Source organism: Chamaea fasciata, unplaced genomic scaffold, assembly GCF_029207755.1.
Source record: "Chamaea fasciata isolate MVZ Bird 193981 ecotype frontalis unplaced genomic scaffold, bChaFas1.0.hap1 SCAF_4, whole genome shotgun sequence".
NCBI lineage: Eukaryota > Metazoa > Chordata > Aves > Passeriformes > Sylviidae > Chamaea > Chamaea fasciata.
This window is the reverse complement of record NW_027094089.1, coordinates 19,800,961-19,814,355: the sequence shown is the minus strand read 5'-3', so window position 1 is coordinate 19,814,355 and position 13,395 is coordinate 19,800,961. Positions and strand designations below refer to the sequence as shown.

At 51.8% G+C, this 13,395-nt stretch overlaps 2 protein-coding genes across 2 annotated transcripts; one reads left to right on the top strand and one right to left on the bottom strand.

Annotated features, from left to right (window-relative positions):
- Nucleotides 1–851: 851 nt before the first annotated feature.
- LOC136288817 (avidin-like) lies at nt 852–2,273 on the bottom strand. Its single transcript, XM_066182318.1, has 4 exons — nt 2,159–2,273; nt 1,862–2,075; nt 1,323–1,443; nt 852–996 (listed from the first exon to the last, which is right to left on the bottom strand). Exons 1-4 carry the CDS (start codon nt 2,228–2,230, stop codon nt 966–968), a joined length of 438 nt encoding a protein of 145 aa, XP_066038415.1. The 5' UTR covers nt 2,231–2,273; the 3' UTR covers nt 852–965.
- Nucleotides 2,274–6,596: 4,323 nt separating this feature from the next.
- Nucleotides 6,597–13,308, top strand: LOC136289023 (non-lysosomal glucosylceramidase-like). Its single transcript, XM_066182489.1, has 9 exons — nt 6,597–6,635; nt 9,203–9,283; nt 9,388–9,606; nt 10,173–10,412; nt 10,760–10,862; nt 12,115–12,268; nt 12,550–12,675; nt 12,778–13,013; nt 13,241–13,308. Exons 1-9 carry the CDS (start codon nt 6,597–6,599, stop codon nt 13,306–13,308), a joined length of 1,266 nt encoding a protein of 421 aa, XP_066038586.1.
- The last annotated feature ends 87 nt before the right edge of the window (nt 13,309–13,395 follow it).

Below are 13,395 nucleotides of genomic sequence, written 5' to 3'. Positions count from 1 at the left end.
CATCAGGCTTCGGGTATGGTGGCAGAAGGCACCGTGGGACACCATGGGGGGTATTGGGAATGTGTGTGCTGAGCCATGACAGTTGCCCAGAAAAATTGAATATGTTACCTGGTGCGTAACAAGGCAGTAATTACACACCCCGAGAGAGACAGTGATTATTTACTTTAGTTCTACAAACCTGGCTCCTCAGTGTCATTCCAAAGATCAAGCACACCAACTATCAAAACATTTTGCTATTTACACATTTTAGCAAACAAAGGCATTAATGGTCATTGGCTATAAGTTATTTAGTTCTCTTATTAAATGCTGTTCTCTCTCCTATTGGTTAAGAATTCTCTTGCATCTGGTGCTAATTAATCTGCAGGCTCAGTCTTTCTTTTTTCTTGGATTGGTGGGTTTCTTGACTCAGTGGGCCACAAGTCATGATCTGTCCCTGCCAGAATTTACCTTCTACCCAGTCGCAGCTGATTCAGCACTGAGTTTTTGCTAATCCAGTTGTCTTTATTAGTTTTTTCTTATATTGGAGGTTTTGCTAAATGTTCTGTAAATTCTACACTCTTCACGACCATTACCAGTGGTGTATTGTTCATCCCAGGTTTTGTAACCTCCACCCAGGTCTGAGATCATAAAGCCCATCAAGACCTCAATCTTAACAGGGCAATTCTGCCAAGTAATATCTCTTTGTAACACCTGGACATAGCTTAGAGCTTGTTTGCTACTGTTTCACAGACTAAATCTCCTTTCCTTTCAGTTAGGCTTGAAAGCATAAAAAGATCAATCAAAGAAGAAACCTTTTAAAGAAATATTTTACTTGTCCCACATTTTGCAGCAACAGGACAGGAGACTGTGAGTATTTGTAGCAAAGCTTTATTGAGAGGAGCAGGTGGTGCCGCAGGAGCAGGGACCACACCTCGGGCACGGCTGCCGGCCTGGGAGGCCCCCCGCTGCCACCCTCACTCCTCTGACTACAGGCGGGTGAAGACGTTGTTGCCGACCCTGAGGGGAGGAGGAGGAGGGAATGTAGGGGAGGGCTGTGACAGTGTCCAAACATGCACCTGCCTCTGCATTCCCCAGCCACATTGGCACCTTGGCAGGACCCCAGGGCTTGGTATTTTTCCTGTGTTTTACCCATGCACAAAGAAATCAAGCGAACCTTGCCAGCGAGCTTTGTAAAGTTGTGCTTTTAAAACAGATATTAAACCTGCTTTTGCCAGCACCTGTGAGAATGGCTCTGTAAGCAACCTAAACCACTCACCTGGTGACATCTCCACCCCCTTGGGGGTGCACAGGGAGCCTGTGCAGGGCAGGGACAGGGGACTCACCTGGTGGCTTTCCAGTCACTTTTGATGTTCTCCACACGTGATCTCAGCAGCCACATGGTCTTCAAAACCTCCTTTCCATCATCATCCACAAAGCACTGGCCCGTGAAAACCGTGATGGATTCTGTGGGGACAGGACAGGAGGTGGAGGGGAGTGTGGCCAACATGGCAGGTCAGTGGTTGCCCCAGCACAGGGGACAGTAGAGCCCTGCTGTCCCCGGCCTCTGGGGACACTAGGGATGGGGAAGGCAGGCAGGAGGGCTCAGAGGGCTGGCAGTGTCACATGGAGATGGGCAGACAGTGCAGGCTTCAGCTGCTGCTGCCTCTCCTGCCCCCTGTGACTGGGAGCTGACAGCAACCAAGGAGCTCCAGGGACAAGGGTGGTGGAGCCTCAGGGACAGGGAGAGGGAGAGCAGTGGGGATAGTGTAGGGGAAGGCAGGGAATCAGCAAGAACACTGCAGGGAATGCAGAAAAACTTCAAGAGAAAACAGGGAGGGCAGGAGGGATTCAGGGTACCATAAGGAGGCTGAGAAAGAAGTACCTGAAAAGCTCCAGTTGACTGTGAAGCCGAAGGTGGGCTGGCCCTTCTGGTTAGGGCCCCTCTGCTGGGACCCCTGCAGTGGTGACACCTTGATCTCGTTGGAGGTGGCTGTCACAGCCGTGTGGTAGGAGCCAGCAAAGACACCATTTGCATTCACGGACTCGATGGTCATGTTGGAGCCCAGGTCATTGACCCAGTGCCCGACCAGGGAGCACTGGAGAGCAGGGAATTCAGCACTGGTGGCTGCAGCCACAGCCCCCTGCCCACCCCACACTGTGCATCCCACCCTGACAGTACCTTTTTCGCAGGGAGACCGTGAGCCCCCAGGGCCAGGAAGAGCACGAGGAGGAAGGGAGTTAATTGCACCATCTCTGCAGCAGGCAGACAGGTGATGTACCTGGGGATGTGCTCCTTGCAGGTCTCTGCTGATGCTCCTGCTCCCTCTCCTTTTTATTGCTGTGGGTGGCAGCTCTGGCCAGGGTATTGTGCAATCTGGGTGTTTCCAAATCTGTGGTTCCCAGCCATACGAGTGGGTAATTGCAGCAAACATTCCCAGAAATGTGTGCTGAAAGTGTCCATCCCTGCTCCCCTGGCACCTTGCAGGGAAGGTCTGGCTCCTGCTAATCAGTGGCTGCCGGGAAATGGTCTGGGGGGAAAACCCTTCTTTGGAGCTGTTTCCATTCTGTCACCCACTTGCCACATCAGTTCTGTGCCCAGGTTTTGAGGATCCTTAACCCTGGTGAGCTCAGGACTGGCTGCAGTACACACCTCACCCTGTTCTTTCTCACCCAGGCATGCTCTTGCAACCCACCACCCAGATTCTTTTGGGACACAGCTTCCCCTGCCCAAGACTGGTGGGTCTAACAAAGGTCTGACATACATGTTAAGCTGTTGCTGTTACAAACTGGTTTGTGTTGGAAGGAAATTATTTTGTTAATGTAAAGCAAACATTCACTGAATATCTGTGACATTGGATTAATAGTGACAGAAGTATTTACACAGGGATTCTTAGCTCTAAGAACATATTTTCCTAATTCCCCTTATACTTGTTGCTGGCCAGGGAGGCTGAAGTGAATGGATTCAGCCCAGAGTTTCTCACCCATTTCTAAATGGTTTTCAAGGCAGTTTCCTAAAATACATGTTTTAGTTTCCCCGTCATCATAGGAAAAGCTGATGGAGTCTATTCACCAGAAAATAATACTTTTTGTAAAGTGGAGACAAGGCAGCTCTTTGCAACATCTCAAAAATGAACAATTTTTAATTTTTTCTCTTTGCTTTCTTTTTAATTTCACATTTGAGCCCTAGTTTCTCTCTGACAGTAAAATTCACTTCTGTCCAGGTGGAAGAGCATCGTGTATTTCTGCAGCTGGTATCTCCGCACCGCCACTCCTCCCTGCAGGAGTCTTACAGCCCTCTTGCACCTGCCTGGAAGAGATCCCTGTTGAGGGAGCTGGCTGCTCACTGGACATTCCTGCCCCAGTGTTTGCTGTCTCAGAAATCAACTGCATAATAATGTGTGTTTTCTCATATAGTTGCCATTTGCTCTGACTGTTTTTTGGCAAGCAGGTGCTGCCCAGAGCACTGCCAATGTTTGAGATAACAAATAAGGTCATTCTGGGAAGCTTGTAGGGGCAGGAGGGGCAGACATCATCCCTTATCCAACATCCCCTCTCCATCACCCCCTCATCATCACCATGGTTCAGGGAGCTCCTGCTGGAACCCTGTGGATGGACAACACAAAGTCTCCATGCTGCTGAAGGCAGCCCACAGCTCATTCACAGATGTAGGTTTATTTAGCATCACACAAACAATATTATTTATTTGTTCACATAATCTTTATTTTTCCTGTACTTAACAATCCCTGTGGCTTGCAGCTTCAGGGGCCGGCTCAGTGCTCAAGCAGGCAGATTTCTTGACCAGTCTCAGCTGAGCACTGAGGTGTCTCCATGGGGTCCGTGCTCTCCAGAGATCAGAGAGTGAAGTGGCTTGGTGCTGGCAATCATCACCACGACTAGGTTATGTAATGCCATACCTGAGCTCTGGCACAGCAGGAAATGGGGGCAACCAGCAGACATGGAAGAAATCCAAAGCAGGAAGCACTGAAGAAGTTAAAAATCAGCAGGGCTGTGGTTTAAAACCCATGTATGTTCAGGGTGTTGTGAAAAATAAGGGTTGGTGAATAATAGTAAGAAACTGTTAATGAACAATTTAACTTGTTGCCCAAGCTGGGGTTGAGTCAGCCTTGAAAAATAACAGTGCAGGCAAAATGTCTGTGTCTGAGAACTGTCCTCTCAGCCCTCAGGTACATCCATGCAGAAGCTGATGAAAGCTGAACCTATCAGATACAGTACTTATTGAGGTGATAGAGCCCAAAGTGGAGGAGAAATCAGAAATACCCCTTTATACAGACTGAACTCCAACCTTTGGAAGGCACGTTGCCTGGGGTTAAGGAACAGTGTTCATGCGTCAAAGCAATACCAGTCCAGCCAGAAGCTGTGCTGGCTTCAGTGCCTGCTCTTGTTCCTTGCCAGCTGGATCAGGACATCACTGCTATTGTTGGAAGCTGCCAACAGAAGACAAATGGAGGGGAACCCCAGGTGCTCCTCACTGATGTGCTGGCACCTCTGTCCCACCAACCTTGCATGGTGACCCTAACGGACTACATCTTCATCCCTTTCCATCATCTGTGGGCTTTGCCATGTGAGGATGACACCAGCAGCTCTGGGAGTGTTGCATCTGGGACAACCTGTCCTTCCTGGATATTGTTACTTCTCTACCCATGTGATTGCAGGAACACTCCCCTGGGGAGTGAAGAAAAGGCCATTTGTCACCCACTGACAGCCCTGGGCCACCTCGGTGATCCCCTGCCTGCACCAGCTCCCAAGACAGATAAGTGGGGGAAGAATGCCCACAACAAGTAGGCTGTTTTCCTTCCCAGTCCTAAAGGCTGCTAAGGACTTAGGGAACACTAAGCTCTAAAATGAACAGAAAGAGCTTATAGTCCTTCCTGTGGTGTTGTCAGGGCCCTCCTGCCCTGCACTGTGATGTCCTCAGCGATGCCCTGCCCTACCTGTGGTGCTCACAGAGCTCTGCCGTCCACCCTGAGATGTCCTTCTTGCTCTTTTTCTGTCCAGCTCTATCCGAGATCAGGTGAACTCCCTGTCTCTGCCCTGCACAGGTCCCCCGTGCATCCTGAGAGAGGTTGGGGCTATCCTACCCCATGGGTGTCCCTTAACAAGAGGCTCAGCCCCTTCTGCTATACAAAAGGGGCCGAGTGGGCTTGGGGTAGCAGTGCAGGCAGAGCCCAGGAACCGTGCCCAGCCACCACCGCCGCCACCATGGGGACTCCGGGCTGCTGCTCCTGCTGCTGCTCACCCTGGCCCTGCTCGTGCCCCATGGTGGCTGCATCCAGGGTGGCAAGGGCAGCCCTGGGGCAGAGTCTGGCTGTGCCGAGCCGTGCTGTGCTGTGCTGGGTGCAGGGTGAGCGGCTGCACACTGTGGCTGTGCTGTGCCATGTCTGTGCCAGTCTAACAGGCTGTTTGCTCTACTTGTGCCCTGCAATGCCATCCAGTGCCATCCCATACCATTCTACCCCATTCCAATGCCATCCCATGGTACAGCATCCACGACCATGGGAATTTCCAGCTCTGGCTGTGCTGTCTGTGTGGGTATGGTTGACTACCTACCCCTGGTATAGAGGAGTAGCCAGCACTCCCAGATCTGTCCTGCTCTACCTGGGAGGGAGAGGTGCTGTCCAAGCTGGTGCTCATGCCACTGCTTCCTGGTGTCACAAAAGGGGCCATGCTGGCCCCACACGTGCAGGACACGTGTGCCACTGCTTAGGGAGGCTGGAACAGGGGCTGTGACTCCGCGCTGACCAAGGAATCCACCAGAAGTCACAGTTCCCGGCACCATCTGTCTGGGAACACAACAGGAAGGGCAGTAGACCTCCCTAATCTCCACCCCTCCCTAACCAGGTTGCTGCAACCTTCAAATGCTATGCTGGCACAGAAAGGAGGAAACGGAAACAAGGTGCCTAGCCCTGGGCAGAAGGGCACAGGGGTTGTTCAAGGGTCGGCCACTGGCACAGCTGCTCCCCACAGAGGCATTTTGTGGCTCCTAACCTTACCATGCCTTGTAGGCAGCAAAGAAGAAAGCAAGGGTCAGGTCTTTCCTGCCATTATCTCTGGGAGGTGGGTAAAGAGGCACATCATGCTCCCTTCAGCGAAACACCCTCACTTCCACAAGTCTTCCTTCCACAAGAATAAGCCACCAATGGGACTTATCCCCTCCCTGCCTCCCTAGCCCTCCAGCCTAGTCCAGGAAGATAAAGGGGAACTGCAAGAGGTCCCTCTTCCAGTTTGGTCCTGTGCCGAAGACGACACTGAAGAAGAATGAGAGGAGACAGACAGATACATTTATTAAGAACTGAAGTGATTTATCCCCTTAAATGTGCTCCACTGCCTGCCTCCGGTGCCAGCAGGGAGGGGGGCCACGGTACCAGACCAGGACCTGCTTCTTGGGCTCAGATTGTCACTGTCCAGGGAGCCGGGTCTCCCCTGGGGATTGTGTCTGTCACAGGCACTCCTGGGCCAGAGCCAGTCAGCATGTACAGTGTCATCCCAGGACAACTACAGCATCCAGGTGCCTGAGTGCACCACTCCAATATCCTCACACACACATTCACTCACACCTTTTATTCCCTGCAGGACAGGTCCCTACCTTACCCAGCCCAATGACTGCAGACGAGAGGTCACCCATGGCCCTGGACAAGGTACCAGCTGCAGTTTGAGATGGCTGTGGAACCTGCAGACTGTAAGAACCCTGAGTGCACAGAGATGGGGAGCTTTGGGTTTCGTGTTCATGTGGACTCCTCAGGCTCAGTCTAGAGTGGGAAGAAATTTTCCATGAGGAAAAGGGCAACACTGCTTGCCAGGTCAATTGTCCCTAAATAGCACCTCAGGAAAAGAACAGGAGGAAGTGAAAAACCCTCTTTCCTCAAAAAGATTTTTAAAAATTCTGCTCAGTAGAGTGAGTGAACAACTCTGGTGTCGAACTACATTCCACCTTCCTCCAGGGGAGGCTGACAGCTCATCCAGCTAGTGCATCTCCAAAATCAGCTTCTCTCCCACAGTCCCTGGTTAAAGCCCTCACAACTCTAGAAAATTTGCTTTGGGGTCCTGGCCAACCAAACCACCCTCATCTGTTTTTTTGTTACCAGTTCTTGTTCCTTAGGGTAGGGACTATTTGAGGACCAAACTTTCTCCTTCACTCTACTGTTCTCTCAGCCTCTGCACCAGCTACTGGAATCATCACAATACATTCAAAAGATGGGACACTGGCCAAACATGGACAAAGGACTGTCCAGGATCAGCAAAGCTGGAGGTGTTTTTCTGCCAAAAGCAAAAATGATGGCCAAGCCAGTCTGATAACATCATAATCTATCTTGCAGCTGCAAAGTCCATGTTGTGGATACTGTTGGGTTTGTTTGTGTAACTGCTGGGAATTTTGGGGAAAGAAAGTACAAGAAAATTTCAGCTTGAGGTCAAGGGAAAAAAACCAGCTTAGTCTGAGTGAGTTACAAAGTACTTTAATCCTTTCAGTTTTGTAATCGGGTGGTGATGCAAAGGGTTGTGACCTACAGTGGGCAACATGGAGAGAGAGAAGAGGTAGCCTGAGGATGAAGAAGTCAGACTGAGGTACACATGACCCCTGGTGGTTTTCTGTGTCTGGCTGCAAATGATGTCTGAAACTTTTCTCTTAAGGGAAAGTTAAATACTTCTGACAGGTCAGCTGTGCTTACTGGCTAAGCATTTATTTCAGAAAATTACCAGGGAAAAGTAAAAACTCCCTCTGACTATAAGGAAAAAAATAGTCAAAAAAGTAAGGTAAGAATTCAAAGTATTTACCAGAATAGACTGAAGTATCACACCAAGCAAGCTATTCCCAAAACAGAAAAAGAGAAAAAAGAAATGAAAACTGAATCTCTGCAAACAAAGAGAAACCAAGAACAACCGTCCAGCTCCTGAGCATGGAAACATCTTGCCAGCCAAGCCAAAAGCAGCAGAGCAGAAGCACAGTGAAGACTACAATGACATGGAAATCTGCACACAGCTGAAAATAAATATAGCATTAGCAACACTTTTATTATTGATAATAAAGATAGGAAATGTCATTGCAGAAGTCATGGGCTAACGACAGCATCTATTTGCAAGAGTATATGACAAGCTAGATTGACAAGCATCTACTTGTCAGCAAAGTCTGGGGACACGGCGGACACTTCTTCTCAGTCTGGTGACACCAGAGCCAGGAGAAGCAGAGGCTGGGATTGCTGGGGAGGCTGGGCAGTCCAACCAGAGAGCTTTGGCAGGCTCAAAGCAAAAACAGCAAATCCCTTCTCTCTACCCTACAGCCAAGCATCCCTGCAGATGTTTCTCCCCTGTGTGGCTCTAGAGATAAGCCCAGGGGGGTGCTGTGGGAATCAGTGAAGGGCTGGTGTGCCCTTGTCTGGCAGAAGCTTTTGGGCACAATTTCCTCAGGACTGGATCACAGGCTGTTCTTACATTGCAGTTCTGATTTGTTCACTGCTGACTTGTGCACGCAGCAAGGCCACGTTAATGAAGTTATGGACAGGAGTGATGCCAGCCAGGCAATGGATCAAAATACATGGAAGAAATCTGTGAAATGTCATAGGAACAGAGGAGAGAAATTCACCAGTCCCACCTCCAGTCAGCTCAGAGTTGACCAGAGAGCAGGGAGAAGTGCCACCTTCAGCAGCAGGAGTCTGAGGCTGGGGAAAGGCAGACCTGATTCTGGAAGGCACCACATTTACTGTTTCCTCTCCAAAAGGGTATTACTGCAGGAGGGCTGGGCCAGATCCCGCCTGGAGCCCCAGGCACAGCCCCAACCCCACACTGGGTTAAAACACAGGAGGGAATGACCAGGTGAAGTCACCTGAAGCTCCCTTCTGATTTCCCAACAGACAGTGGAGTGGTTTGTCACCCTCCCACAGACAAAGCCACTCCTCCCTTCATTCATCTGAGGCCTTTGCCTGCCAGTGTCCACCAGAAAGCTTTGCTGTGACAACTGCTCACGGGGTATAAATAACCCAGTGGTTCTCCACTGCCCTTCTCTCTTTTAAGGTATTGCAGCACCAGCAGCTGCCCTGACCATCCCACCAGGTATGAGGAGTCTGCAGACAATTCTCCTCTTCAGTTGGAAGAGCCACAGACTTTAGGATTCAGAACATGTCTAAGTCCGCTTACATATTCACACAGGAGTTTTTAAGGCAGTAAATAACATGTGTAAATTTGCAAACATTTTTTTATTCTGTTCTTAAAGAAAAAGCGTTGGTGGGGAGAGTTCTGCTGCTGGCAGCTGAACCCTGGCCTTTACCACTACAAAACAGTCATCGCCAATCAGGTAGGGTCTGCGAGGGGAGTGAGTGTCACTGCAGCAGCCTGGGCGGGTGGGACATCTGCCACAGGGCTGGTGTCATCCCCTGCACACGCTCCTCTCCTCCACAGTTCACGGTGTGCCTGCGGTGCAAGGGGCAGACGATTTACCAGCAGGTCTTGTCCGTGGAGAGACCCAGCAGCCTGCAGGGCTGGAACTGGGGCTACTGCGGCCACTACGCCTTTTACCATGCCCTGTACCCCCGTGCCTGGCTGGTCTACGAGCTGCCGGGGCAGAGCGTGGTGCTGACTTGCCGACAGGTCTCTCCTGTCATCCCCCATGACTATAAGGTAAGGCGCTGACGGCATCGGCAAGAGCAGAGCTGCTTGTTAGCCTGGATTCCCAACACTTCCCCGTGTCTGCACTCAGCAGTGGTCCCAGGCGGGGAAAGCCCCGCAGCCACGAGGGAGCTGGGGATTGCGGCAAGGGATGGCTCAGCGCTGCTGCCCCGCCCGTGCTGGCTGCCAGCCCCAGGCGAGGGTGGCAGCTGTGCTGCTGACACGTCTGACCTTCCTCTTACCCCAGCGCAGCACGTGAGCCTGTATCAACCTGCCGAGCAGATGAGTGATGAGACACCTGGCTGAGCCCTAAACGCTGCTTTCTGCCTCTCTGCTGCCCGGTGTGGCCTTTGCCAGCCCAGGGCTTCTCTCTTGAATTTTGTCTTGCCTGCCTCCCAAATTCCTCTGCTCCTGCTGCTGCTCCTAAGCTTGGCAACAGACTCCAAGGCCAAGTTATTATTCCTAGTGCCCTTGCTCCTGCTGCATCCAGTGCAGTGTCCCCAGCAGTGGGGAAATGATGCTGGGGCAGCTGCCTGTGGAGCAGTACCCCTGTAGACAGCGTTCTGTGTCTCTGCCAGGACTCCAGCTTGCCCGTGGGAGTGTTCATCTGGGAGGTGGAGAATGGGAGGGATGAGGACGTGGAAGTGTCCATCATGTTCAGCCTGCAGAACGGCATGGGAGCGAAGGAGGACAGGAGTGGCGGGCACTGGAATGAGCCCTTCACCTTCCAGAAGGATGGTGAGCGGGTTGCTGGAGTCCTGCTGCACCACTGTCCAGCTGTGAACCCCTTCACCCTGGCCATCTCTGCCCGGGAGAAGGTAAAGGGCTGTCCCTGCTGCTGTGGCTCCTGCTGGGGAGGGTGTGCAGCCCTGCTGGATGGGGGGAGCTGCGTGCAGGCAGCGGGTGAAGGATGGGTGTGCAATGGGTTGGGGTTGGCACCGGTTCTCAGGGCTTGGCTGACACCAGGAGTGGGGACATGACCTCTCTGAGGGCACTCTCTCTGGGGTGGTGTCAGAAGAGCAGCTGAGGCAACAAGTTTGGAGTTAGAGTTGCTGGGCAGCACGTGGGAAGTGAGTGTGATGTCGTGGTGGTGGTGTTGGGGAGTGGAGAGCACTAATGTTCTCCTCCAAAGTAGCAGCCCCTGATGACGCTCTTCCTTCCCCAGGCTGGCACAGGAGTCACCCATGTCACGGCATTCAATCCCATGGGATTGGGCAGAGAGGTGTGGCAGGACCTCCTGCAGGATGGCAGGCTGGATTCACCCACCGGTGAGTCCCTCCATTCTCTGTGGGATGGGTGGAAGGGGAGCAGGGGAAATGGGTGGCCATGCTGGTTCTGGGCACCCAAGTCAGGGCAGAGTTCCTTCCTCCAGCCTCCTTGGCTGGTAAAAATCTCTCCAGGATGCTGTGGCTTGTTCCCAGATTTAGGCTGTATCCAAACTTCCCATTGCTTGTCCTTGCTGTGGTTCTTCCAGATTGTTCTTGGCTATTGGTTACACATGCCAGTATCTCTCATTAGACTGTGTGTGGTTGCACATTGAGGTGAGATTTCTGCTAGGGAGACAGCTTGCTGCCCAGCCACCTCCCCTCAGTTCTTGTTTCCAGATAAATGAACTGTGTCCTGTCAGATTTGTTCCTGACAGTGTTTAACAGTGCTTGGGGTTTAGCGCTGCCATCGCTTGCTGTCCTCTTCCTAGTGGGACAGTTCTCTGAATGTCTGTATTATTCCTTTGATAATTCTGTGTCCATCAGGTCTCTGCTCACTCCCTTGGGAGGAGCCTTGAAGCAGGTGGCATCTCCAGCCTTTGCTGCTCACATCCTATTGCCATTAAAGGTGACCATTTCCCTAATGTCTGTCAGTTTTTAAACAAGAATGATACTGACAAATTAGTGATGCTGGGTGTTTGTAACATTTATTGAGGCTTAAGTTGTGTAAATGAAGTGTTTACTATGTAATTTTTTTTTTTTTCTGGAAAAATAAGCTTCCTGCCTAGAGACAATCAGAGCTCTACAGGTTATTGGGAAATGGTTTTCCTTCATGCATGCCAGGCATTATTATAGTCAGGATCTGTGCTTATGTTGCTCTAATGAGTTTACTGTGTACAGATGGCAGAACCAGCATATAATTATCCAACCACCTCAGGGCTTTTCTTAAATACCAGCGTGGCTCAAGCACCCTGCAAAAAGCTGGAAACAATGACTGTCCCTCGAAAGTCACAGTGTCTCTGAGTGCAGATACAGAGTCATGGGATACTCTTTAACTTCCATTCATGCCTGGTGGCTTTTCCTGCCTGATTCGTTCCTGTTCTTGGTGACTGAATCCTTTTAACCACTCCTCCCATGGAAGGTATTTTTTTTTCCTGCGGCAGCATCATCTCGTAAAGCCCTGGGCTGTACCTTCCAGGTTGTACAGGGGCTTTGGTGTGCCTACTCTCGTCTCCCTCAAGGTGTGTGTGAACTTCAGTTACCCTCCCTTTGGTCTTCCTTGGTTGCTTAGGAATATCTCAACTTTTCCTGGCAGGTAAAAGCATGCCAACAGAGAAGGGGGAGGTGACAGCAGCAGCAGTGTGTGCCAGCTGCAGGGTGCCTGCGCATGGGCACAGGACGCTGGAGCTGGCCCTGGCTTGGGACATGCCCTGTGTTCACTTTGGCTCCAAAGAGAAGCTTCACCTCAGGTAGGTGGGTTGTCTCCAGTGGTGTTTGGCTCCTGCCCCCAAAGCCCCCTTTTCCCTCCTTCCAAACTTGTGTATCATGTGGGGACCTTTTGGCACCCACTCCTTGTGGCTGTGGCCCTGCCAGCTCAGGGAGGGGAGCCTGTGTCCAGCCCCTGCTCCCCAGTGCCCCTGCAGTAGCAGCTGAGTTCTGCTGTTCACTGTAGTCCAGTGTGCCTCTGTAGTGTTCGTGTGGGTTTCCCAGGTGGAGCCCATGGGGCACTCACCAAACCCTCACTTGGCAGGCGGTACACCCGGTTTTTTGGCAGCGAAGGCAATGCTGCTCCTTCCCTGTCCCATTATGCCCTGACACACTACAAGGAGTGGGAGAGGAAGATCGAAGCGTGGCAGAATCCCATCCTGGAGAACAGGTAAGGCAGAGGAGAGCACCTTCCCAGCGCCCTCCTGGGGTTAGCTGCCACAGTAGCATCACCACCTCAGCCTCTGAGGCTGGGCTTCCCTCTCTCCTGCAGCCAGCTGCCTTCCTGGTACAAGTCAGCCCTCTTCAATGAGCTCTACTTCATGACGGATGGGGGGACCATCTGGATGGAGGTGCCCCCTGATTGCTGTGCTGAGGACCTGCATGGACCAGCGGGGGCAAAACTATCCCACCTCCTCCCTGTCCTGCGGGAATACGGAAGGTTTGCTTATTTGGAAGGTAACTCAGAAGGATGTGAGGGATTCTCCCAACTCAACACCTCCCATTACTGTAGCCATGTGTCTTTGACCTGTCATGGGGATGTTTTTCCACACTCCAGTGTGCAGGGAGCAGTGCTATTCCCAGGAAAACACCTTGCAGCCCTGGAATGTTGCTGCCTCCGAGTCTCTGTCCCCAGCACTAGGGGTGCCTTCTTGCCACGCTGGGGGTGCACAGCTGGCTCCGCCTGCCCTGGAGGATCCCCCGTGTCTTCCCAGCTCTGTCCTTGGCCCTTGCAGTGCAGAAACCTGGAGCTGTTTGCAGATTTCCAGTGGGAGATGAGCCACAGACCATTGCTCCAGGCTGAGCAGGGTCCTGCTGGCCTGCACCAGGTGGGCTCCCAAGGATCACCATGTGATGGGTGGGCTGACAAAGAGGCCACCAGACCATGGAG